Source organism: Trypanosoma cruzi, genomic scaffold (assembly GCF_000209065.1).
Source record: "Trypanosoma cruzi strain CL Brener 1047053516727 genomic scaffold, whole genome shotgun sequence".
Classification (NCBI taxonomy): Eukaryota; Euglenozoa; class Kinetoplastea; order Trypanosomatida; family Trypanosomatidae; genus Trypanosoma; species Trypanosoma cruzi.
This window is the reverse complement of record NW_001849390.1, coordinates 1,583-27,276: the sequence shown is the minus strand read 5'-3', so window position 1 is coordinate 27,276 and position 25,694 is coordinate 1,583. Positions and strand designations below refer to the sequence as shown.

The following is a 25,694-nucleotide window of genomic DNA, read 5'->3' as shown; positions in this document are numbered from 1 at the left end:
TTATTATTATTATTATTATTAAGTTTTTAAAAATTAAAATACGGTGGCATATAGGTATATGATAATGAGGCTATTTTATCATCTGTTTGTTGTTGATCTGTTTATTTTATTTATTTATTATATTTTTATTTCTTGATAATTATTGGCTTTCCTTTTTTTTTTTTTTTTTTTTTAGGGATGGAAACGAAAGGTTGAAAAACATACAATATGGGGATTTCTGAGATTTGCTTTTTGGCGTTTTTTCTGTTTAGCCAAGTGGCATTTGCAGCTGATTCATCTGCCGCTTCAACGAGCAATACAATATCGATGTCTGGTGATGTTGCCGCTGGCCTTTTGTTAGGTGTGGGTTTGTTTGGGTTACTTGCCTTTTCGGTTGGTATGTTGACCGGCATTGAGACGTCTGATACATTAGCTCAGATTAGGAATGATGCAAATTAGCCGTGTTAATTTGTCTCAAATTGTCTTTGAATTGGAGTGCAGAAAAGAACAACATATATATATATATATATGTATAATAGTAATAATAATAATAATAATAAAATAGTAAATACAATTTATTTATTTATTTATTATCGATGTTATTTTTGTACCGCCGAAAACTTTATTTTAACATTAGTTTCTTTACAATCCTTTTTTTTTTTTTAGAGTCTTATACTTCACATGAAATCATTGAAGTATTTAGGACGATGGAAATATCCTCGATAAGTGAAACAGATAAGAATGCCATCACTAGACTTTTATCAAGTGATCTTTCTCGGACGGTGGCTAGGCATGCAATTATAGTGTTGCACTACTTCAGGACTATCAGTGACGAAGATCTTCCTATCGATGTTCTTCTTGGCGGATGCGTTTTATATGCAGTTAAGCAACGTCAGGCTTCCAACGCCAACTATTTTCTTAGAGAATGCCTGGAACGTGTGAAGGAAAGTGATATAGTTGGTTTTGAATTGTTACTGGTGCAAGTTGTTCGTCATAATGTGTTATTAATTGAGACTTGCTTGCGTTCAGTATTCCACGAGGTTTTGCTTGAAAATCCTGTGGCTGGATTAGATCGCGAGCGTACTATTAAGGTATGCCTGCATCTTATTTCTTTTTTATACAGGACAAGTTGGTGTCTTTTCCCAGAGAGTGCTGCGAGGGGTGCGTTTCTTGTGGCATCTGAGAAATGCGAGGTCAGGCTGGGAAAATTGTCAAGTGCCTTTGATGGTCCGATGGTGAAACATATTGCGAAATATCTTCGAGACCAATTTTGGAACTGAAACCTTTCTCTATTTTCATCATTCTTCTTATCATTATTGTTAATATCTTTTTTTTTTTTTTTTGCTTTTATATGATAACCGAATCCATAATTTGTTAATATTAATATTAATATATATTGTGTTTTTAAAGTTTTTCTGTTGTTTACGCATCATCTTTTCGTTGTTGTATCCACATACATATAGTTATTTTATAAAATATATAAATGGAAGAGGATCTGAGTGATTGGGGTCTTCTTAGCATTGCAGACATACTAGACTTTGATTTTCTTCGCAAAAATGAAGCCTTATCAAGTATCGTTATCACTCTTAAGGATTGTGAAATACCTTTGCTTCCATGCGAACCGTCTTATGCTGTAAAGTATGTCCAGATGTTGATAAAAAACTCCAAGTACAACGCAGAGAATCGACATAGTAATTTTGAAGAAATGGATAGGTTTCGTTCTATTAAACTCAAAAGATCTCTTGCTGCATCTGAGCTTATTCGCGAAAGGCTTTTGGGAGCAATAGAATCATTTGCCTTAACAGTACAAAAGGAGACCCATAAACCAAGTTTTCTCCAGAGTGTGGTTCATCTAGGATCTATTGTTTGCCCCGCTATTGGTTCTTTTTGTGATGCTCTTATTGAGGGTGCAGAGGCAATGGCTTTGAGAGGTGTTTCCTCCAAAAAGGACATTGGTTCATGTGTGGAGGTTCTTCAGCTCTTTAGGTCTCGTATAGACATCTCCGTATTGAAAGAAGAGCAAAAGCGAAGACTATTTTTTGCCGAGTTTTCGTTGGCATTACGCTCTGAAAGACTCGGTGTTGTCGTGAATTGTCTTCTACAAAAATCAACTAAGGATGCATTACGAGGAAAATATTGTCCTCCACTCTTAGAGCATCGTGTAAGTTTTGTAAAGGCAAAAACCGATGGTTTTCTGACAAGAACTTGTGAGTTGCCCTTCCCTATTCACTCAGCTCAGGTGAATTGTTTTCCAAGCGATGAGAAACTCGTTGTGTGTAGTGGGAATAGAGGTTGTGTATTCGATCAATTAGGGATGATGGGAACTCGATTTAAGCTTAGGGAAGAGTTTGAAGTGTCCATTGAAAAAAACACGCGAATTATTCTCTGTAATGAGAAGGAACTGTTTCTAGCCAATCGAATACCATCTGCGTTGGGAAATATTTGTTACTCTATTCAAAAGTTGGATTGTGTATCTGGAAGGCTCCTGAAAAAAACAAAGATTTTATTTCTTTTTGATGACTGTTTGGTTGCTTCACGTGATGTTGTTTTCGATATTTATGGTTCTATACTTAGTTGTCTTGTGTGCAGTGAGTCGTCGCGGATATCAAACAGTAAGTGTCATTTAATTCAAAAAGATCTGGATATTATATTTTCAGTTGATAATCATCAGTTTCATGTAACATCTCAGTGCGTACTGACGCGAGGTCAGGGATTATGGCATTCGACAAAAAAATGTTACTACTTTAGTAAGGGGAATGCGCTATCAATTGGTCGTGTGACGTTAAAAGAAAATTTTCATCCTTTTACGTTGGAAATGTGGGTTTATCCATGCAATGCATTGGAAAATCAAAGTGTTCTTTCACTCGGGGACAAGAGTCTGGATGAGGTTTTAATTGAAATTGAGCCTACCCCAGAGGGTGTTTTATGGCGTGGTGGCTCCAGAACTCCTCATCTTGGGGCTTCATTTGTAACGTTTTCAGTTCCCGGAAAATTGGCATTTTGTCAGCGTTGGTGGCATGTGGCACTTTTATTTAAAGGTAATTCTTGGGAACTATGGGTTAATGACGCTATTGTCTCTCGAGCGCCGGCACTTGTTTCTCCAGAGGCTTTGATAGATGTTGAATGTGTTTTGGGAAAAAGCTTTGTGGGATGTTTAGCCGAAGTGCGCATATGGAACTGTTGCCGCACCCCTGTTCAGCTTGCCAGAGATAGCAGACGCTCTCTTACAACAATAGAGCCTACACTTTTTGGATACTTTCCACTCGATGAGAGTGAGGGAGACGTTATCGCGGACTATGCCTCAAATGGTTCTCATGCACTTTTGCATCATGGACAAGCGACATGGTTATTGGTTGATCATTTTCCTATTTTTCCACTAAATATTGTACGCTGCATTGATGATTTTGCACCCATTGCTTGGCGAGAGTCTTCGGGTATTCTCTTTTTGTCAAGTTGTCCAGGATATATTGCTCTTGCTGTACCGACAGAAGGGCCTTCTCTTACCATTTGTGAGTACACAACATACGATTTCAGACTGGTATTTCAGGCAAGGGTGGAGCTTCCTATCCGTACTCCACTCAAAGGTATGGCATATAATGCACTGCGACATTCTTTAGTTTGTTATGCTTCAACAGCAGAGCATCCCAAGCGATTGTTGATTTGGGAATTACACCAACAACATTATTTCCCATTTTTAAGAAAGGATGCATATGATAATATTTTAGAGTGTGAGAGGGATCTATTGACACAGTGTGCAATGTATGCAAAGCGTCTTGTAGGAGCTGAAAGATGTTTGGTGGACCAATTGTCATGGTCCGTCCAGGTACCAGGGCTCGTTGTGGACACATCAGATGGATTAATCTCGAGTTTGCTTAGATTTATTCATATTGTATGGATGGATCAAAAAGATCATGAATACACCAGGCAGTTATATGCACTGCTGCATGCAAATTTGCTCTGCCGAGTTGAAAATCAACGAGAAGGGTTAATGAAAGAAATTGGAGATTTGTTTCCTGACGCCCAAGCTCTTATCAACGCAGCTCAAGAGTGTGGTGAGGCACCAAATGCAAGAGCAGAACTACTACGACTTTCTTTTCAAGAATCATTTTTTGATTCAGGTCTTCTCTCTATGACATGTCGTTGTTTGCTTTCCGAAAAGAGTCGCCTTGCTTTTCTTAAGAATCAGGCTGGCCGAGGGCGACTTACGGAGATGAAGGATATGCTTTTTCGCTCCCTACTTGAATATTATGGATCATTACAGGCATCGAGTCTGCTGCTTAACAACGCCGAGAATGCTCAACTGTTCTGTTCTTCTTTGATGGCTGAGGAGGTGTTTCAGGTGGACCGTTGGTTGGGAGGAAATGGGAAGGCTCTGGAGGCCACAAAGCGGACGAGTCACTCTCTTGAAGTTTTTCAAGAAATTCTCCTGGCCAGGGTAGTGGAGAAGTCTCAAGGGGAGTTTTGTACGTTTTTGACCACGTACGCGAAATTACTCCTACGAACAAGCGAAAGGATTATGGAGATGTTTTCAAAGGCACTTCGAAAAAATCCCGAGCTCTATCTTGGTAACTTGATCACCTGCATTGAATTTAGTGCTGTTGGGGCTTTATTGCCATCATTCACTGTTGCCCTTCCATTATTGCCCACAATTATTCAGGCAGCCTGTCTCCCTTTTTTGAAGAGTTGTCGCGAGGCATTGTTCACCCTTACAGATACTATTCCTCGAAGTGAAAAATTACCATATGAGCTTGGTGTGGCACTGACCTCAGCTTTGTGTCGAATTGGATGTTCATTACTTGTCTCCTCAGATGTGGTGACGTCTGAGGTAGAGCTGAAGTATTTGCATTTATTATGGGGCGGGATTCGTAAATCTGGATCTGAGCGAGATGCCATCATCAAAAATTTACAACAAGGTGTGGGGTCTATCTCACGCGTAGTTGATGAACTTCATAAAGATGATCCGGGAGCATTAATTGTTCTTCGAGATGACCGATTGGTGAAATTGGAACGACTTCTTATGGCAGCATTTTGTGCGTTACTGATCCCAACGGAATCCCTGAGGCACGCGACAAAACAAACCTTGGCACCGATGTTTCGCTACATCCATAATATGCGAGCTTTGGTGCTTTCAAAGCGTCAGGAAAACCGAGAGTCGCTTGATGTTCTGGAGGAAAGGGCCAAGCTTTTGGCTCGTTTTGAACCCATATGTGGCGTCCGAACGGAAGAACCGCCTCAAATCAAGACTTCCACAAGAGATACGAGCCCACAACGAAAATGGAAGCGTTTTTTTCAGACCTGGAAGGCGCTGCGAGTTTTGAAAACCAAAATGCCTCAGCAACGAGAGACAGAGTCGGGTGAACCAGGGGCTGTTATTTTACAATTTCTCTGGGATAAGAATCTGGAACGTGAAAGTGTCGAACGTCTTGTTGTGCAACAAACTCAGAGAGCGCATTACAGATTGTCTGGAATGTTATTGCTGCGACAATTAATTGAAGAGACAAGGGCAAGTGATACTCTGGCACGAATTGTTCTGCCTGTTTTGGCAAAGACCTTCACAGGATGGCACTACTCGGATGACGTACAGTGTTGTTCAAAGGGAGATTTTCTTCGACTCCATGGCGCTTTCTTTCAGCTATTGGAACTTGTAGTATTCAATGTGAAAAGTGGGGTACGTGACGTGTGGGCCGATGTTTTTTTGTCTTTACTAACGTCCGAACTCCGAGTAATTGATTTTCGGAGAGTGAGAAGCGATGTGACAACGACACTTTGTTTTTTGTGGAAATTTGAGAATCGGAAAACCACTGGAATACCACATTTGAATGGTAGTATACCTGAAAGTATGCGCAACACGTTACTTTCTCCGAGTGGGGCTGCACCAACCTTAGTTATAGGCCGTTCTGGTTTTACTATGAAGGGCCTTGGAGGAAGAGGCACTTGTGTGGTTTCTTCTGAATGGTCTTTGGGTAAAAAAAATGTTCCTTATTACTTTGAAGTACTCATTGTAGATATGTATCCTGGGGGAAGTTGCTGCGTTGGTTTAGGACCATCGGATTACAGTGTTTCACGGTTACCTGGATGGGATAGTGAATCCTATGCTCTTCAAAGCGAAGAGGGCACACTTCATGAGAGCAATACGCTTGGCCGGCCAATAGGTTGCACCTTTTGCATAGGTGATGTTATGGGGTGTGGATGGAACACAGAAACAAGGGAGATTTATTGGACCAAAAACGGAAAGGATATTGTCGCTTCGGTGGAAGTTTTACAGCATCAATTACATCCATTGATTGGAATGTGCGGAAAGGGGCTTATCAAGGTGAATTTTGGGGCAGAGAGATTTTTGTTTGATAAAGTACCTGGAATTAAATCAATACGACGTCCATTGGGCGAAAATGCATGGGATGTTTTCCGTGTATTTTCTCTTCGAGCATCTCTTGGTCTTGTCGAATCGTGTAGTGGTTTGCGGACCCATAGCGCGGACTCAATAGAAGGATTAAGGGCAGTTGTTGAGCAGTGCATTGAATGCAGCTGTGCAGAGATGGAACGTACACTATTCCTCTCCATGTCAGAGTCATTTGTCATATCCTTGTCTTCTCATTTAATAACCTTGGCAAAGGTGCTTGTGTCTGCAAAGGATGATGAACTGACACCCTGTGTGCAACGTGTGGTCATGGTCTTACAGAGAATAACCCATCACACTCTTCAGGGTGCTGCCTGGAGTTCCAAATTGCGTTGTGTACTTCTCAAAACATGGTTTACCTTTATGAATCTGGTAAATCCAAACACGATTACAGAGGATGACAAATTACCCGGATTCCTTGATACACTCTTGGCAGTGGGACGGGAGATTGAGTGGGCCGTGTTGCAGTGCCCAGGAGCTTCGTCTGAATCACGCCCAGCCGTTGAGGCATGGACGGCTCTCGCCTTTCTGCAGTATATGAATTCTGATGATCCACCGCATCGCTGGAGGGAGGAGTTACATAAATGGATCATGCAAAATCTTGAAGGAACTAAGGATAAAGTAAACACTTCTTTGGCGCTACGAATTTTATTTGGGGCACCAAGACTTTTGGTGCCTGGAGATCGTGTCGTTGTGCAGAAGTCGCGCCATACAAAATTAACGGCGATATTGATTGACTACTCGCTTGATGACGAAACATGTGAAATAATTGAGAATGAAGAAAGGCGACAAACCATTTCATTGCGTCAGACTGATATCACCACGGAAGACGATGCGGTCACTTTTCCTCAAACAGGCAATAAATTCCATGAAAGGCAAATGCATCAGGTTTTATGCTTGGCAGAGCGAATCTGGAGTGATACTACAGTAGATAACGGGTTAACGGGAACAACCCTCCGATGCAAAATTCTTTCAATACTTTGGCGATGTGTACGAAAGGGGGTTCTTGTTGCTCCGAGTGAGATTCTTCCAATCCTGGCGAAATTCTGCGATAATGGCGAAAACTTTTCGGAGGAACACACGGTGTTGGCTCAGGAGAGGCTGGTGATTGAACATTGCCTTCTTGGACGGGCCTTAAGTGGGAGTACAGGAGGCGGTAACGCTGTTGATAACGTGGTAGTTGGCGGTAATGACAACAGGGAATCAAGAACACGCCTTGCACAGGAGTTATCCATGCGCGGTTACAATCTTGACCTCTGTTTTTTGGCTTTAGACGAGACGAACAATGATATTCAGCTGGCACTTCAGCTACTTGGGGATCATCATGGAGATTTTATGTCAGCGCGACGTCGCACGGCATCTTCTTCCAGTGAAGACGAGGACATGACTAGCGATGACGCTGAAATGGATGCTGCTGAATACGATCTTCACGTTTTGTTTCCCGCTGAAAGCGAGGACGGCATGGATGAGGACGTTTCTGTGGATCACTGTGATCCATCATTGAGTGAGGGGATCCGTTTTCTTGGGGGTTATATATGCGTTACAGGGGAACGTCCTTTGGGGCATAAATTTACGCTTGATATGCACCTGTATTTATTTGAAAGTTCAGCAATGCAAGTCGTGCTTCATCAAAAAGCCATCACAGGAGGATGGAGGCTTGTGGCGCATATTCAAAATTCCTTCTTCTACTGTGGCTGGATGAGGGTCGGGGATAGTGTTTCATCACTCTGCAAGTTTCCTATTCAGTATACAGATACTTTGCGTTGGATACAATTGACAATGGTACAGGACGGAACAACATTTTCTCTTTACAAGGGCGGTGTTTTTCAGTCTGAGATGATATTTACTCATAGATGTGCGTTACTCGAAAATGAGCTTTTCTTTGGTGGCTCGTCGGAGAGTGATGATACTCATTTCAATGGAGGTATGAAGAGTGTTCAGATGTTTGCAACCGCCTTAACAAAGGAAGAAGTGAATAATTTGGTCTCTATGAAGACAGCGGACATCGTTTCTCATCACTTTCTCATCCTGGAGTGTGCGAGTGACAACATTAAGGCCATCTCAAGAGGCACGGCGTATAACGCAAATGTGACCGTAATGGGGGCTGTGACTTGGTTTGAACAGTCCGAGGTGGGTGGACGACCCAATGATTTTTGTCAACACGAGATTGATTTCACTACTCAAAATGGCGAGGATGGCATTTTTACGGTGGATACCGCAAATGAATCCAGCAGCTTCACTACCCTCTGGCGAAGACGGAAGGACCAACGAAAAGATCACCTCCTGGCATCCATTATTAAGCTTGACAGACAACTTGCATGTTATTATGCGGTAGCCATCCTGACACAGATGATGTGCCTTACACCAAATGTAGCGATTTTTTTTACGAGGGAGCAAGTACGCAATATGGTGCGATTAACTCTGAATTCACTTGATGCAGACCTTTTAGAGTCACTTACAGCGACTTTAAAGAAATTGTCAGGAAGCAAAGATGGCAATTTGGTCAATTACGCAATAGAAGAACTTGTCGAGGTTGTGCAGCGGGAGCAGAAGATGTTGGTATTTGAGTCTTCACACCCTTTTAAATCTACATCCGAAACGGCTCACGAGGTTTATGTCCCTGGTCGACGAGCCTATGAGCTTTACTTTGATTCGCGATGCTCTTCAAGTAGTGTACTTGTCACGCTTTACTCTGATCATACACTTTCTAGTATTATTGCACAAACCCCTGGGTACGCATTGAATACTCTATTAATTCGTGCACCACGCTTCTTTTTTGATGTTCGAATGGATGCTACGACTCCGCAATGGGGATACAAAGTCGCTGTTTTGTATGATGCATCCGTACCGCGGTCTGCATCTCGACTGCTCCGCTCTACATTGTCTGCGGTGATTTCACGGGGAATTTCGAATGTGGAATTCCTGAAAACAAGTGTTTGTCTTGAAGGCCTGGCAAATGCTAGCAGAATGAATATTGGTACTACCCGTCGCATAATTTTGTCATGTTTAACAGATCTTTTTATTCACGGGGCAGAGCACATTGAACCTATGCCTCATGTGGCTCGTATGCACGACCTTCGACGCATGGCTGAACGCCTTTTTCGGCGAACGATAGGTTCACAACACTTGCAAAGCCGCTTCGTCCAGTCTGTGGCTGAGTTTTATGTTGCCCTCAAGGATGCAGAGCATTGTTGGCGGGTTATTGGGGATGAACGGGTCAGGGTTTTTGATGAAGTATATGACGCTGCTGTTGATACGGAATCTTTTATGCAGAAAAGACTTGAGCAACGCAATTTGTATAGGCGTAGAGAGGGGATGCGCGTGACCATTGAAAAAGTTTTTCATCCGGAAAGTCTTCGTATAGGCGTTAACCCTAACAAAACAATACTGGCCTGGAGTGAGCGTTCAGGAAGTTCTGTTGTTGCAGATGTTCCACTGGGATCTGGAAGGTGGTATTTTGAGGTGCGTATGATGGCAACGGGGGATGTGTTTATAGGCGTGCTCCCATCCCGTCTTCATGACTGGGCAGATGCACCAGCCCTTGAAACATATTTGGCGTTTAATGGCAAAACAGGCGTTTTCCATGGGGTGAATGACCCCACGGTAGCACCTCGCCGCATTTGGAAGGCCAAGGACTACGTTGGAGTCGTATTTGATGGTGTGGAGAAGAAGTGTTCATTTTTTGTTAATGGATATGAAACAGGTCTTTCATTTTGCTTTGCTGAAAATGGGGCAGAGGCTGTTTCTGCCGCCGGCGCTCACCTTCAAGATGAACTGGACATGTCTTATTATCCCTTTTTTGTACTTGAAGAGGAAGAGGGGATTACCATCAACTTTGGCGGGGCCCATTTTGAGTTTGAATCTCCTCGGGACTGTTTTCCCCTCGATCCAGCGAATTTGACTCTTGGAACTCTCATTCCCTACAACCAGCTTCGTGCTTTTCACGATCTTGCCACATACATTGCTTCTGCTGGGCGTACTTCGTTACCAACATTTTTTCATGAGGAAGCGAACCCTTTCGATGGCTCAACGGAAAGATTTGGACCCCCTCATGTTTCCTTGCTTTCCTCCGTGGGGGTACAAATAAATTTACTGCTTGTACGAAACACGGGAACTCGATTTGCAACAGTGAGGGCGAACTGCCGTGTTTCAGGAGGAAAATGGTATTATGAGGTGACATTACGTTCACAGGGGCTTATTCAGATTGGATGGGCTTCATCTGATGAGCCACAAAAAGGAGGTGTTGGTGACACATCTACGTCATGGTCGATTGATCTCTTTCGACGCCTTAAATGGCATGATGGAAAGTCTGAGCCCCTTACAGCTTCACGTCGTTGGGTGGTGGGGGATATCATTGGTTGTGCACTAGATCTTGTGGAGAGGAAAATGTTATTTTTGTGCAATGGCCGACCTCTATGCGACAATACACTAAACGATAGCACGTTTGCAGGGCTACCAACTACGCTTACCTACGAACCTGCAGTCTCCCTTCGGGCCGGGAATGAAGTGTTATTTAATTTTGGCTCTTCCAGTTTCAAGTACAAACCGGAGGGATTTTGTGCGTTGGGTGTTCCCGATTCCTGGAATGAACGGATGGACGCATTTTACTCTACTCTTCGACCATCTACAACGTTATTGCGTTTACGGGTCTTGCGTGACATGTGGCTTTCCGCGGATGACTTGGCAATAAGTGATAAACTGAAGCCCTATTTTTTTGTTGTGGACGCTATACAGCAATATTGCCGACGGGAGGGCAAGAGTTTTGCACAGATAACAGAAGAAGTGTGCACAGAAATCTTTCGAGATCTTCCCATTTCCGCTCAGGAGGCATGGAAAGCATACATGGTCCTGGTTGCCTTTTCTCGAGTTTCTCAGGCCGTTATACCATTTCTTCATCTCGATACTCGACATCCCAATATATCTACGAAACTTTTTTTAGCGTGCCGCGGTCTTCTTTTTGCGTCCCTTCGGAACGAAATGGTAGATGACATTCTTCGAGTGACAAATGTTCGTTCTGAAAATCTTCGAGTGTCTATTAATCGACTGAAGGCTCGAGCAAATAAGAATTCATGGATGTCATCCGTTTTTGGTCAAACTTTTTCTTTACTAGCAGATCAGCATCCGCGGATATTTCGTACAAACAAAAGATTTTGGGGTGTTGTGTTTCTTGGTGAAGGTTCAGAGGACGTTGGTGGCCCTTTCCGAGAGCACATTGGTGAAATGTGTCGTGAACTTATGAGCACAGCATTGCCTCTTTTTGTTCCTACAGCGAACAATGTACATAATACAGGCACGTATCGCGATGCCTTTGTACCTGCCGCATCTGCAATAGGAACGGCTGAGTTGGCGGCATTCGTGTTTATCGGTCAGTTAATGGGTGGGGCCATGCGAAGTAATGAGCCTTTAAGTCTTTTTTTTCCTCCCATTATCTGGAAGTTTCTCTGCTTTTATCCCATTGAGGAGTCCGATGTCGATGATGTGGATCGCATTTGCCTGCAATGCATTCGGGAATTTCGAGGTTTGAGAAACCGTGTAGGTTCCGGCGACATGTTTGATGAGGTATTTGATGCGGAGACCTTTACAACGCGTCTCAGTGACGGGTCTGTGAAGGAGTTGATACCTGGCGGAAGTAGCAAGCGCGTGACTTTGGAGCGGTGTGAAGAATACGCGGATGCTCTTTCTTCTGCACGAATTGGTGAGTACACGCGGCAGCTTGAGAAGATACGAGACGGTTTAATGAATGTGATTCCAGAGACTGTGCTTTGCCTGTTGACCCCGAGCGAGCTGGAGTTTCGCATCTGCGGCAAGCCGGATTACAGTGTGGGGGAGTTGCGAGAGGGGGCCGTGTACGAAGGTCTTACAAGCGATGACAGACGGGTGCAATTTTTGTGGCAGGCACTGGAAGAGGCGACGCCGTTGCAACGCCGATTATTCCTGCGGTTTGTTTCCGGGCGTGACAGACTACCTGTCAAGCTGCGTGTCCTACCGCTCTCCTCTCCAGGCGATGCGGACAGTGTGCTGCCCCGCGCAGCCACCTGTTTTTTCGCTTTGGAGCTCCCTGACTACTCCTCTGTTGAGGTGTTGAAGGCTAAATTGTATTACAGCATTGAGAACTGCGCCGACATTGACACTGACTTCAACCCACGGGAGGTGGATGAAAGTGAGTCGCCGCAACTCATGGTGGGGCTGGAAGATACGCGGCAGGAGGAGGTGGACTCGACCACGTTAAGTGACTGACACGGCGTTACTCCTTTTGTTTAGTTTTGCTTTTGCTTTTGTTGTTGGAATACAGGCAGTATTTCTTCTTGTTGGTTCCTCATATATATATATATATATATATATATGTTTTTGTGTGTATATGTCCTTTCTCTACTTGCGGTTTCAGAATATGATTTTTACAACAGGTGTGGACGACATCAAATTTAATTATGTTTGTTTCCCTCTGCGTGTGTGGATGTACGTGTGTGCGGAAGGGGAATTGTTGTCATCGTCACTGTCACCTGAAGCGCGTGCACATTTCATGGCATGTTTGTTGTCTCACTTCTGCATTTTGCAATTGTTCTTTGTTCTCCTTTCCGATTGAATGCCGAAAATGCTTCTTGTTATTTTTGCAAATAGTGAGTTGACATGAAATGAATGCTTTTCTACTGTCAACCATTTTGTTACTGCCTCTTGCATCGGTGCGAGAGGTGAGCGGGGGGGACCAAATACAGGTTCACTCGGTCTTTCCGCCAATTTTGCAGAACTACTGGGAAAATGGTATGCGTTTTTGGTCCTTTGGCCTCAGTACGGTTGTGACGGACAAATATATCCGTCTTACGGGGGGCTCACCCAATGCCAAGGGTTATTTATGGAATAAACATGCAAACCGAATGGAGGCCTTTGAACTCAACGTCACTTTGCAGATACGAGGGCGCCAGGTTACTGGGCGTGATGATGTGCGAGATAGTGGCATGGGCATCTGGTACACTACTTCTGCAATGCCCGCTACTAACACGGATGTGGGGTTCTTTGGCTTTCACAAACGTTTCTATGGTGTGGGTGTGATTCTAGAAAATTCGGATGAGATTTCTCTTGTTAGCAATGACAATACTTTTGAACTGGAACCAAGTTCTTTATTGTCGCGTCGTCACGGCTACTGCAGTGTGCCTTCATTGGGCGAGCTTCACATCACCATTACCATCCTTTATAAAGAAGGCAATATCAGCGTGCTGTACGTGTATCACGAGGGCGATGAGCCGCGTTTAGAAGATTACAACCGGGCTGTTTTCTGCACAACGGCTCCCTCGACCTCCTTTTTGGGCATACATCATTTTGGTGTCACAGCGGTGAACTCCGCAACGTTCCAGGCCACCCATGAAATTCATAGTGTCATTATGACCCCCTTGTCGGACATAACACACCACAAAGAAGAGGAAAACAAGGCTTTTCAATTCCGCTTGTTTGAAGAAGAGGAAAATGAAACAAGAAAGGAGCTTTTGGATGATCTGAACGAAAAGCAGTAAAATGAAAACAGCGTAATGGCTTACATTTTATATTTGTCTGTGGATGAGGACTTATTCATGTTAACTCGATCGCTTTTTTTTTTTTTTCTTTTCCTCTTTTGTAATATATATATATATATATATATATAGAAAGAGAGAGAATTGCACGTTAAGAGTGTTACACGTGCATTGAAAAGCCTCTATTTAGTGTTTTATGGGATGGACTGCCGCTTTCCTTTTTTTTCTTTTTTACACTTTGTTCCTTTCTTTTTCCATTCCTTTTATTTACCTCCTTTCTTTTTCATCTTTTTTTTTTTTTTTTTGTTGTTGTTGTTACTGCCGTAGTGGGGAAATAAAACAAACTGTGCCAACGGGTGACTGATGATGGGAGAAGAAGGCATTATTGTTCCGTTTTGCGCATCCGTTGATGCCTACATTAAGAAGGGTGCGGGAATTGACTTGATTATGAAGTCCGTGGCAGGTCTTTCTCGTTTGGTGTCTCTCTACTCCCAGAACGAGGAGACAAGTCGGAATTATGCTAAATTTGGCCAAGCCATCATTAATTGCCGCATGTTGGCCAACCACTTCCGGTATGCTGAGTCGTTAAACTTCGCGATAGTGAAATTTAAAAAAAGGGATGGTCGCCCACTTCTTCCTTGGTTGTGTCTCGTCGGCTCTTTCTTTTTCCGCTCACTGGAACAGGTCTTTGGCGACTTGAACTACTACCAGTCGGTCTTTATGCATCATTGGAGTCGTACTTTCCTGAGTCTCGGCTATTGGTTTTTTAAGTCCCTTTCACTGACCTGCGGGTTTTTTTACGAATTGATGTCTCTGAGAGCCACCATAGCGTCACCGGAGTGGAGGACCAAAAGTGCGCAGGGGCGTTCAAAGATTTTGAGGGCGGGATGCATTTCGCTGCTCCGATATATCTTTGATATGGTGGTTTACTATCAGTGGGTCCCGTGGTACAATCCGTACAAGACGGTACAGTACGCGTCTGCCGCTGCCGCCGGTATCCTTGGCATCTACGTGTCTTGGAAAGAAACACAGGCTGCACGCGTCGCTGGGGCAAAGAAGGCACCGGAATTGCGCACTGCGATGAATGGGAAGGAAGAGAATGAAACCGCAAAATTAAAAACCGTGGTCCCTGCAGAATGAGCGGCGATTTAACGTTTTTTTTTTTTTTGGATTTTTTTTTGTCTTTAAAGAGGGTCCGTTAAGAGGGAAGCTAAAAGTGAACTAGCGGGAATACGCACGGGCCACGGCTGAGGGATATTAAAACGATAAAGCAAGCGGTGGGAAAAGAAGCAACAACAACAACAACAACCAAAGAAAAAAAAAGGTCAAGAGGATCCGAGACGACGAGGGGGGAGGCAGAAACATGGGCAGTAACTCGAAGGAAGATAGGCTTAATAGTTACTTTTGCTACGCCGCGACACTCCTTTTTTTTTTTTTTTTTTTGTACTCCTGCAAGGCGCTGCGAACGACCGACACCCCACCCCCCACGCGTTGCTCTCTTGCGCCGCCGTTCTTGTTATTGTTGTTTCTCTTTTGTGTATGATGGGGTGTGGGCGTGACATTTAGTAAATGGGGAGGGGCCCTACTGTAGTGGGTTCTCAACCGTATTTATCTTTTTTTTTTTGCTGCGCCTTCTTGTTTGTAACGGGCACAGCAGCGGGGCCAGACACATGCTGAGGGGGAGGGTCTTTGATACTTTGTGGTGCTCCGCGTGTGGTGAAACTGTTTGATTTGTGTGTGCACGCTTTGGAGAGGAGAAGCAACAACAACAACAACAAGACGATGGATACTGCGTATAGTTAAAAGAAGTAATCGTAATCACACAAAACCCCCCCACCCGTCTAAATAATCAACCAAACACGAAGAGGGAATGACGGCTGACACTACGCAGTAAAACATGAATACACGAGAAACCCGGCACAGAGAAAATTTGGGTCAAAAACAGAGAGGAAAAAGGAATTTTTTTTTTTTTTTTTTTACTACGCCATATTTGTATTTGTTTCTTTGTTTATAAATTGTTTGCATCTTCTGATGAGTGAATCATTTAATCCGTATATATATATATATATATATAGTTTGCATTGTACGGGATGGGCATCTGTTAATACGTCAACTGCTGCACTTTTCTGCATTAATAGTGACGTTCTTTTTTTATTCCCCCACTTTTTGTACATTTTTTTTTTTTTTGATTGATTTGTAGTTTTGGTTTTGTTTTGTCGTTTTAATGTAAAGCCACCGGTATGGAAAGTTGTGTTCATCCGTTGATAGGCCAGCTGCAGCCCATCTTCAATGAACTCCATTCAAGTACTGCTGCCACACTACCATCTGTCATATTAAAACTAGAGTACATCATTGGTGACGAAGGCGACACGTTTTTTCAAGGCAGCGCAGGAGGGGAATTTAGAGCCTCACATTCAGGACTTTCAAACTGGGTCAACACGCAAATCAAAGACTTATTTAGTAAATCTGAAACGCAACTTGCAGGGATCTTATGCACCAAGGCTCTTTTGGGCACTGATTACATTGGAAGTAACAGTTTGTTGCAGTTTTTTTTGCAGTTACTGGAAGGGTCTGTAAGGTCGTCCGATGTGGTTGTGTCGGAAAAGTCAGCTGAAGTGTGGGGTCTTTTACTGAACAACAGCGGTAGCTTTGCGGAGGGCACTGCCCAGACTCGGTTGAAAACATGCATCAAGGACCTACGGATGACGGGGGATGAGGTGGACAAGGTTGCTGCCTCTCTGTTTCTATGCCAGCTGTTAAAACATACTCCGTCAACTGTCGTGCCTTATCTCGACCTAGTGTTTGAGGGGATCCGTGTGGCTTTGCGCGATTTATCAGAACGTGTGCGAGTGAATGCTGCATGTGTCTTGCAATATGCGCTTTCCGTGATGTACACCTCCATGGGTTCGAGTACCGTAATAAAATTGTTGGATAGTTTTTTAGGGGATTCACTCAACGGTTTGGAATCCAAAAAAAAGGACTTGCAGCATGGTGCCATTTTGTGTTTTAACGCTGTACTTTTTTCTATAACGAATGGCACCTCTTCTTATGGAGCGGCGGTGGTTCTTTCTTCTGCCTCCGTCTCGTACCTGCATGAAATATGGCAGTGTGTTAACGCGAAAATTGTCAATCCCAGTCTGTTGCTGGAGATTCGACGAGAGCTTTTAAACTCACTGATTCTTCTTGCATCCTACGATACGGTAAAGTTTAGAGAACGATCCATTCCCGTTGTACTCGCAGCTGCATCTACGGTTTTTCGGGTGGCAACATGTCGTGAAGAGCATTCAATGATGTTTCTTGCAATGGGGAAGCTGGCGGCCATATTACGGGATCATGTGACTCTTTTTCTTGACCGTATGATGCCGCATATCCAGGCGGCACTTGGGCAGAAATCCAAAGATGATCGTTGCCTAGAGGCTGTAACATGTTTTGCGACCCTAGCAGAGGTGAGCCCCAAGGCTGCGCGACCGTATCTGCGACAGATCTTGGCTCTACTCTTTTCTTTTCCTCCAACTGTGGGGTTTACGAGGGACATTGCACGAATTTGTGAGGCTTTTCCAGAGCTACGGTCCACTTGTCTATCGAAAATATTGGAAGCGACGAAACAGCAACTTTTAAATGCACATCACCGGCTATCAATTAGTACCGGTGAGAACGATGCCGATGCCGTTCTTTCCCTAGAGTCTTTGAGTGCTCTGAGCAGTCTGGATTTTTCTGGGTATTCTACCCTGCCATTTCTCTGTGATGCTGTCATTTGTTATGTGTCTTTTCCTCACGAAGAATTACGCCGGGCTGCGATAAACCTTTGCTTTAAACTTCTCCTTTCTGGGTGTACAGGTTCCCAGTTGCCATGTGGACGGACACCAGAGGGTGTTGTTGTTCATCATGGTCGTGACCACACGCGGCTTATTAATACCATAGTAAGCAAACTTGTGAATGCTGCTGTTTCCGATCCCGAAAGTGATATTCGTCTACATACGCTGGAAAGCTTCACAGAGGAATATGATCACGCATTGGCTCTTCAGCATGTTGTGAGCTCCCTTTTTCCGGCCTTGCACGACAAGCATCAAAACAGGTTAGCAGTGGTGCGGTTGCTGGGCCGTGTTTCACGTAGGAATCCGGCACACATTTATCCCATGTTGAGGAAAATTATGGTACAGTGCCTGACAGAGATACAATTTTTTGAGCATGCAAAGAAGCAAGAACAAGCGTTCTCTCTTTTGGGGGCCATCGTGGAGTCTACACCTGACTTTTCCAAACCATACGTGCCATCCTTGCTTAACAGCTGTGTTAAACGTTTACGCGAACCTTCTCAAACAGCTGCGGTATTGACAGCACTGCTATCGTGTATCGGAAAGCTTGTACGCTATGCGGAAGGTGATGATGTTCGTGTCGCTGCTGAAATACGTCCTGTTGTTGTTCAGCATATTTTGGACTCTTCTCATTTGCCAAAGAAACGGGAAGCGTTACGAGCTCTTGGCGACATTATCCGCACAACAAGAGATGTGAATATTTTTGAGGTTCATCCCGAGCTTCTTTCTGTTTTGCTTCAGGCACTGCATGGTGGATTCAAGGAGACGTGGCCTGTGAGAAACGACGTGCTTCAGCTTATGGGAATTATTGGTGCTGTCGATCCCATTCGGGTAAAGGAAATTCTGCGAAATTCACATGTAAACGACAGTAACACTGAGATGGTACCTTCCTTTGGGTTGAGGGGTGAGGATTCCATTGCTCAGACCGTCGTACGCAGCGTTCTACAGATTCTTTCTCTGCCTTCTTTAACGGATGAACAAAGTGTGGGTGCTGTGAATGTTATTGTGAAGATTATTTCATTGAGGGAAGTTTCTTCTAGTGGTCTCATTCCGTACCATGCGGAGATTATCTCATTGATTTTAAAACACGCACGCTTGCAGGTACGTAAACGTGAAGACATTTTGATATGTCTTACCTCTTTTGTTTCACACATCAAAGAATACGTTCGCCCATACCTTGATGAACTCACGTTAGCCGTTGCCTCCTTTATCTCAGCATCCGATATCTCCGTTCTCAATCAGACTCTTGCGCTGGTGAAGCAGCTTCGTCGTTGTTTTCGTGAAGAATTTCGTCCGTACTTGTCTTCGTTACTCATTCCCATTCTTAATCTCGTGGAGGAGAGCCCACATGCAGCCGGTGAAAATGTGTTTGGATTTCTTTCAGAGATGGGATCACTTCTGGAGGATCATCTTGACAACGTTTTGCCTGTGGTGTGCGACGTCATTGTGAATGCATCCTTTTCAAATACGTCTCGGGTGGCGGCGGTGGAGACACTTCGAAGTTTTGCACAACAACTCCCTAGTCTTCGTTTTCATGCCTCACGCTGCGTTCATTGTCTTTGTAGGGTCTTGAAGGAGCAGGGGGGCGTGAAGGCAACTGCACGGGGTTCATTGGGAAGTGCTGCCATCACAGCTCTTCTTGCCATTGCGCAGAACTTAGGGAAAACATTTGAAAATTTTACACCAATCGTTTTCCCTGTGGTTGCAGGGCACTACGGAGAGATGGATGGGGAGTATAAGCGATTCTGCGGCATCTTGCGGGATACCATTAACACAAGAAAAAATCCAGAGATGCAACGATGTCAGGAAGAAAACAATAGTGGTGGTACGATCGCCTCACGCTCCGGAACTAACAGCGATAAATTACCCGCAGAACGGCCATCGGATCCCTTTGAAACCTTACGACATGTACTACGAAATTGGGTTCGTTCGAACGACGAGGACTGGAATCACTGGCTGACGCAGCTTGCGGTGATTCTTTTACGCTCAAGTCCATCGCCCTCCCATGGTTGTGCCCTTACTTTAGCCGAGCTACACGATCCTTTTGCGCGTCAAATGCTATACTCCGCCTTTGCCACTTGTTACAGTGAAATGAATGAAAGCACGCGGAAAGATGTGGTTGGTCTATTGAGCGAAGTGCTGCGTGGACCGCGGGTGCCCTCCGAGGTTTTGCAGGAATTACTTAACTTGTCTGAATACATGGAGCGTCTCGAGATTCGTCAGAATGCACATGGCAATGGATGTCGCAATGCCTCGCAGGATTTTAGACTTTTTGACCTCCCCACCTTGATGGAGAGCAGTGAACGGTGCAACTTGTACTCGAAGGCCCTTCACTATGTGGAAATTGAGTTTTTTGAGACCATTCGAGAATATGAGCGGAGTGTTTTTCGAGGTATTCCACGTCCGCTTCCTTCTGGAGTGTGGCAAAACTTACTGCAGCTTTGTGAAAAGAGCATTTATTTATGCAATCTTCTTGGGCAGCGAGAGAGCGCAAATGCAGTGTTAAAATTTATCCAGCAGAATTATTCGATGCTTACCGGACAAGAGGTAACCGAGCTCTTTCAGATGATGGACGCAAGACTTTTCGATAAGTTACAATGGTGGTCACAAAGCTATCGAGCCTATGAAAGACGTTTAAGACAGGAGAACAATAAGATTTCCAACATGGTGGGGTTAATGAAGGCGTTGGATGCGCTCGGAAGTTATCCGGAGGTGCTTAATTTGTGGAAGCAATATTCTGTCCAGGTAAGTAAAAAAGAGGTTGTGGAATTGGCTCCCATGGGAGCTCACGCCGCATGGCTTTTAAGATGCTGGGATGATATGGAAAACATCACTAGTTTTATGAGTGAGGATAGTTACATTGGTACCACAGCCGTGTTTTACAGAGCCGTACTTGCAACACGGAAAAGACAATTTCGTGAGGCGGATAGACTTATTAAGTTATGTCGCAAACGACTAGACTCCAACTTGTCAGCTCTTGTGGCGGAGAGCTACGATCGAGCATATGAGCTTTTTGTTGGCATTCAACAGCTCAGTGAATTAGAAGAGCTTGCCATGGCAGCACGTGATGTGCGGAATGTGGGCCGTTGGCAGGAGCTTTGGGAGAAGCGACTGGGATCTATGGCTTACGAAGGGTGGCCTGGCACCTTGGCCAATCACACTCTTTTGGTGCCCCCAGCGCAAGAATTGGATATGTGGCTTCGTTTTGTCAGTCTTAGTCGTGCAAACGGGCGAGAGCGTGTTTCTAATGATGTTTTGCATGAATTACTTGGAAACCAGTCGATTGAGTCTGCTGTTGCGAATCAGATGCTTCAGCCCGCGGTTGCTTTAGGGGCCTTTCAGCACCTTTACGAAACCAATCGGAAGAAGAAGGCAATTGAGATGTTGGAACAGTATGTGGAGAAGGTGGAGCAGATGGGAACTCAACACGCGAATCGGGCGCGAGAAGAGCTGGCAATTTGCCACGCCAAGTTAGCCGAATGGTTAACTCACCGGAAAAAGTCACATAGTTTTGCTGAAACATTACGAAGTGCTCTCCATCATCTGCGCTGTGCCACAGACTTGGATAATAAAAATGGAACGATTTGGCATACGTGGGCTCGTCTTCACCATGAAGCAGCCATGAAAAACATCTCTGGTAAGGTGTCTCCAAGTGTTGAGGATCACATTGTGTGTGCCATTGATGGATATCTCCGAAGTGTTTGTCTTTCACAGGAGTTGGAGGATACTCTTGGGTTTTTGTCGCTTTGGTTTATGCATGCATCTCTTCCATCGATTCAAGGAAGCTCAACCATTAAGGCGGGTATCCATCAAGTCAGTCCAACAGTGTGGCTCAAGGTAATCCCTCAAATTATTGCTCGCATCTATTCACGTGATGCGGTTATTGCGGAATATGCCTATCATCTTATGGTCATCATTGCCAAATCACATCCTCAAGCTATTCTTTATAGCTTGAATGTTGCGAATACTAGCCACCAAATGAAGGTATCGTCTGAGTGTGTGGAAAGACAAAAGGGAACGCAGCGTGTGCTTGCACGAATCGCAGAATTCCATCACAATGGAAAAACAATGGTTAATGATGCTGCTTTGGCTTGCCGTGAATTGGTGCGGTGTGCTGTTTTGTGGCCGGAACTCTGGTTTGACGAGTTGGAGCGGGTATGGTTCCAGTGGGGGAAAGACAAAAATGCCAATAACGTTTTATCCGCGCTAAATCCCTTACTGGAGCAACTCAAAATGCCTGAAACAATGGCGGAATCTCATTTTGCAATGGAATTTGGTCAACTTCTTACCGAAGCCTTTGGTTACGTTGAAAAATCTGCCTTATTAGACTCTGAAGGCTACATGGAAGAGGCGTGGAGTCGATTTAAGACAGCGGTGAAAAGGATGGATGATCAGATCAATGGAATGTCCTCGCTGGCTTTGCAGTTGGTGAGTCCACGCCTGTTGCAGAATGGAAAGAATTTGTCTCTTGTTGTTCCGGGGCAATATAAAGAGAACGGCAGTTACCCACGAATCGCTTCTTTTCGAGGCGCCTTGAAGGTCATGAACTCGAAACAACGCCCGCGGCGCATATATATTAACGGCTCTGACGGAAATCTCTACAAGTTCTTATTAAAGGGTCATGAAGACCTCCGGTTGGACGAACGAGTAATGCAATTACTGGGATTTGCAAACAAAATTCTTGAAAAACACCTGGTGACGAAACGTCGAGGCTGTCTTATTCAAACTTATTCTGTAACACCACTTAGTGATAACGCCGGGCTTGTTGGTTGGGTGGATCATTGTGATACACTCCACCAGATCATTAAGGAGTACCGAATTCATCCAAAGTATCTCAGCACAGAACTCAACCTAATGCGAAGCATGTCTGATGAACTACACCATCTCACTGTTATTCAACATGTTGAACCATTTGAGTTGGCATTGGAAAGGACGGAAGGTGACGATCTTGTCCGTTCGCTGTGGATGAAGGCCCCCAGCGCGGAGACATGGCTTGAAAGACGAACCACCTACGTCTGTTCTCTCGCCACCATGTCTATGGTAGGCCACATTCTGGGTCTTGGCGATCGTCACCCGTCGAACTTGATGATTCACGCATTCAGTGGCAGAGTTGTGCACATAGATTTTGGTGACTGTTTTGAAGTTGCAAAACAACGTAGTAACTACCCAGAGAAGGTGCCATTTCGCCTTACGCGTATGCTTGTTAAGGCCATGGAGATGGGGGGCATAGAGGGTCTTTTTCGCCACGGGTGCATCGTGGTGATGGGCGTTTTGCGCGAGGAGGGTAGCAGCCTACTGGCTCTGTTGGAGGCGTTTGTACACGATCCACTTGTGTCTTGGTGGCGTGATGAGGGAGGAAACGACAGATGCACAAACAACAAGGATAATGCGAAGCAGTCTACTTCAATGACAGGTTCACTGCGTGCCAGTCATGAGGAGTATGATGTGGGGAGTGTACACGGAACCCAGAGATCCCTGCATCGTCGGGGGGCAATCTCGCGTGTATGCATCCAGGGAGAGGAGATAGCACTACAGCAGACTCGAAAGGCCCAGAGTGTTGTGAATCGTATCAAGGAGAAACTTGAGGGGTTTGACTTTTTTCATGACAGGCCAAGTCGCGGCGATGATGGCCTTACTGTTGAGGAGCAGGTTTCAAGACTGATTCAGGAGGCCACTTCCAATGAGAATTTGTGCGTTCATTTCTCGGGTTGGTGCCCATTTTGGTAGGAAAAAGCAATACAACAGCAACAGAGGAAGGCCAAAAGGGCCAAAAAGTGAGAAGCAAAAGGTGGTGGTGGTGGTGGGGTATTTGAGGGGACAAAAATACACACAGAACGCGCGAAAAAAAAGAAAAGAAATGAAAGCGGCCGAGGAGGAGGAAAATGAACAATAAAATTATCGGGAACAAATAACGAGGAGATCATATATGCGGAGGATAAGGAATGAAATTTGTTGTCACACCACGGCATAAATGGGACGCAACGGCCTTGAGCGATCTCCCACACTTTTTTTTTTTTTTTTACAGTTATTGTTGATGCCTCAGTAAAAATTATCACGGGGTGTTGTTGCCATTTTACCCCGACCTTCTTTCAACTCCCGTCTCCGATTCAATTGCGACATACTTTTTTTTTTTTTCTTCAAACTTCTCAGCGCCAAGCGATAGGCTCTGGAGAAGAACACAAATCATGGCTGACGAAACACGGGTTGAGAAGCATGATGAGGAACCCACCGTCACTCAGCAATTTGACGTGGAACCCGAAAACCTTAGAGATGCCATCCGCATTGTCGTTCGCAAGTCACTGGAAGTAAACGGTCTGGTGCGAGGCCTCTCTGAGGTTGCTCGCGCTCTGGACCGCCGTACCGCTCACATGTGTCTTCTCGCCGCGGACTGCGAAGACGAGGAGTACAAGAAGCTCATCAAGGCGCTCGCCAGTCAGGCCAACATCGATTTTGTCGAGGTGGAGTCACGTGAGGAACTTGCAGAGTGGGCCGGTCTTCAGAAGCAGAAAAGCGACGGCAGCGTCAAGACCTTTAAGTGCTCGTGTGTGGCAATACGTGACTTTGGAGAGCGCACCAGGGCTCTCAACATGCTGTTGGGTCAGCTAGCGGGATAAACGGCCTGGAGTTTCTTTGGGTGGGAAGCGAAGAGGTACAAAATGAGACCAAAAGGGAGACCTTATTTTTACTACACGGCGCAAATTCTTTTTTATTTATATTATTTACTATTTGAATTATTTATATTTGTGAATGACCAACCGGGGTGCATCGTCTTGTTTTTGTTGCTAGACGAATCGTGAGAAAAAGAATAGAAGGAACACCTTTGGCTGCATTTCTGGTTCTTTTTTTTTTTTTCTTCTTTTTCCTTTCTTTTTTTCCCCAATACTGCACACACAATCTAGCAAGACACCATTGGTCAATTTATTCAAATGAAACGTAAAACGCACCATATAAACGCTACTCAGGCTTCGTAAACCAGCTGACACACGTGAAAGGCACCAAGGATTCCATCAGATAAATTATACCACTACTTCAACAACCTCCAGTCATTGAAAAAAAAAAAAAAAAAAAAAAAGAAATTTCACTACAAACATATTTACCGCTACCACCACTAATACGGTTAATAATAAGACCCTTCTTTTGCCTTCGCGAAAGTCGTTGTTATGCCGTCTTCATGCCTGCCGCGCTCCTATTTTACCGTTATTATTACTACTATTATTGTTTCCATTACTATTGTTATTTTTTTTTTTGCGGCGGTGGTCGAAAACCTCTAGGCTGATAAGTAAGGCTACACAAGCGAAAATACACACAAAGAGATGTCATCCAAGAAGCAGACTGATGTGAGTGGTGGGGACAGGCAGCCCGAAGAGACTCCCACATTTTGGTCGTTGGAGAACCTGAAGGTTGCACAAGTGCAGGTGGTTGGTGGAACACTGAACGGATTCTCAATTGGCTTTGTTGCCGTGTATGCTTATTTCTACCTGATGTCCACGGACTGCTCGATGTACAAGAAGGAGGTGGCTTGCAACAGGGTATTGAACGCGGAGTGTTCTTGGAGCAAAACACGTGGGGAATGCGGCTGGAACGGCTTTACCTGCTTTTGGGGGTACGGTAAGGATAAGGCTGCATGCCTTGCGGACAGCAGGTGCAAGTGGGTGTACAGCGACGAAGAGTGCAAGAATCCGACTGGCTACAGCTCGTCCTATAACGGCATCTTTGCTGGTGCAATGATTGTTGGCGCAATGATTGGGTCGATCTATGCCGGGCAGTTTGCCGCGAAGTTTGGTCACAAGGTGTCGTTCCTGATCGTCGGCATCGTTGGCGTTGTGTCATCCGTGATGTACCATGTGTCTTCGGCAACGAATGAGTTTTGGGTGCTGTGCGTTGGTCGTCTACTGATAGGTGTTGTACTCGGTCTTGTGAACGTTGCATGCCCCATGTATGTCGACCAGAACGCCCACCCGAAGTTCCTTCACGTGGACGGTGTTCTGTTTCAGGTGTTCACCA

The 25,694-nt window shown here is 44.7% G+C and overlaps 7 protein-coding genes across 7 annotated transcripts, besides 23 other annotated features; all 7 read left to right on the top strand.

Annotated features, from left to right (window-relative positions):
- Window positions 1–21: part of a microsatellite that runs on past the window's edge.
- Window positions 1–7,872: part of a sequence feature (heterozygous, non-Esmeraldo-like haplotype) that runs on past the window's edge.
- Window positions 22–41: a sequence feature (AT_rich).
- Window positions 101–131: a sequence feature (AT_rich).
- Window positions 148–173: a microsatellite.
- Window positions 512–547: a microsatellite.
- Window positions 552–573: a sequence feature (AT_rich).
- Tc00.1047053508231.64 (hypothetical protein, conserved) lies at window positions 576–1,259 on the top strand (the record flags this gene model as incomplete). Its single annotated transcript, XM_813526.1, has 1 exon — window positions 576–1,259. One exon carries the CDS (start codon window positions 576–578, stop codon window positions 1,257–1,259), a length of 684 nt encoding a protein of 227 aa, XP_818619.1.
- Window positions 1,346–1,377: a sequence feature (AT_rich).
- Window positions 1,443–1,464: a sequence feature (AT_rich).
- On the top strand, window positions 1,463–12,613 carry Tc00.1047053508231.60 (ubiquitin-protein ligase, putative; the record flags this gene model as incomplete). Its single annotated transcript, XM_813515.1, has 1 exon — window positions 1,463–12,613. The coding sequence occupies one exon, from the start codon at window positions 1,463–1,465 to the stop codon at window positions 12,611–12,613; it is 11,151 nt and encodes a 3,716-aa protein (XP_818608.1).
- Window positions 7,873–12,254: a sequence feature (haploid, Esmeraldo-like haplotype).
- Window positions 12,255–12,796: a sequence feature (haploid, non-Esmeraldo-like haplotype).
- Window positions 12,695–12,720: a microsatellite.
- Window positions 12,797–17,538: a sequence feature (heterozygous, Esmeraldo-like haplotype).
- Window positions 13,009–13,881, top strand: Tc00.1047053508231.50 (legume-like lectin, putative; the record flags this gene model as incomplete). The annotated part of the gene is made up of 1 exon (XM_813514.1): window positions 13,009–13,881. The coding sequence occupies one exon, from the start codon at window positions 13,009–13,011 to the stop codon at window positions 13,879–13,881; it is 873 nt and encodes a 290-aa protein (XP_818607.1).
- Window positions 13,985–14,009: a microsatellite.
- Window positions 14,092–14,183: a sequence feature (A-rich).
- Window positions 14,242–15,018, top strand: Tc00.1047053508231.40 (hypothetical protein, conserved; the record flags this gene model as incomplete). The annotated part of the gene is made up of 1 exon (XM_813513.1): window positions 14,242–15,018. The coding sequence occupies one exon, from the start codon at window positions 14,242–14,244 to the stop codon at window positions 15,016–15,018; it is 777 nt and encodes a 258-aa protein (XP_818606.1).
- Window positions 15,836–15,857: a sequence feature (AT_rich).
- Window positions 15,931–15,952: a microsatellite.
- Window positions 16,119–23,417, top strand: Tc00.1047053508231.30 (phosphatidylinositol 3 kinase, putative; the record flags this gene model as incomplete). The annotated part of the gene is made up of 1 exon (XM_813512.1): window positions 16,119–23,417. The coding sequence occupies one exon, from the start codon at window positions 16,119–16,121 to the stop codon at window positions 23,415–23,417; it is 7,299 nt and encodes a 2,432-aa protein (XP_818605.1).
- Window positions 17,539–22,948: a sequence feature (haploid, Esmeraldo-like haplotype).
- Window positions 22,949–25,694: a sequence feature (heterozygous, Esmeraldo-like haplotype).
- On the top strand, window positions 23,876–24,304 carry Tc00.1047053508231.20 (40S ribosomal protein S12, putative; the record flags this gene model as incomplete). Its single annotated transcript, XM_813511.1, has 1 exon — window positions 23,876–24,304. The coding sequence occupies one exon, from the start codon at window positions 23,876–23,878 to the stop codon at window positions 24,302–24,304; it is 429 nt and encodes a 142-aa protein (XP_818604.1).
- Window positions 24,393–24,433: a sequence feature (AT_rich).
- Window positions 24,527–24,564: a sequence feature (A-rich).
- Window positions 24,740–24,766: a microsatellite.
- Window positions 24,888–24,928: a microsatellite.
- Window positions 25,004–25,694, top strand: Tc00.1047053508231.9 (hexose transporter, putative; the record flags this gene model as incomplete). The annotated part of the gene is made up of 1 exon (XM_813530.1): window positions 25,004–25,694. A coding segment is annotated over one exon (691 nt), but the record flags the coding sequence as incomplete, so codon positions are not given.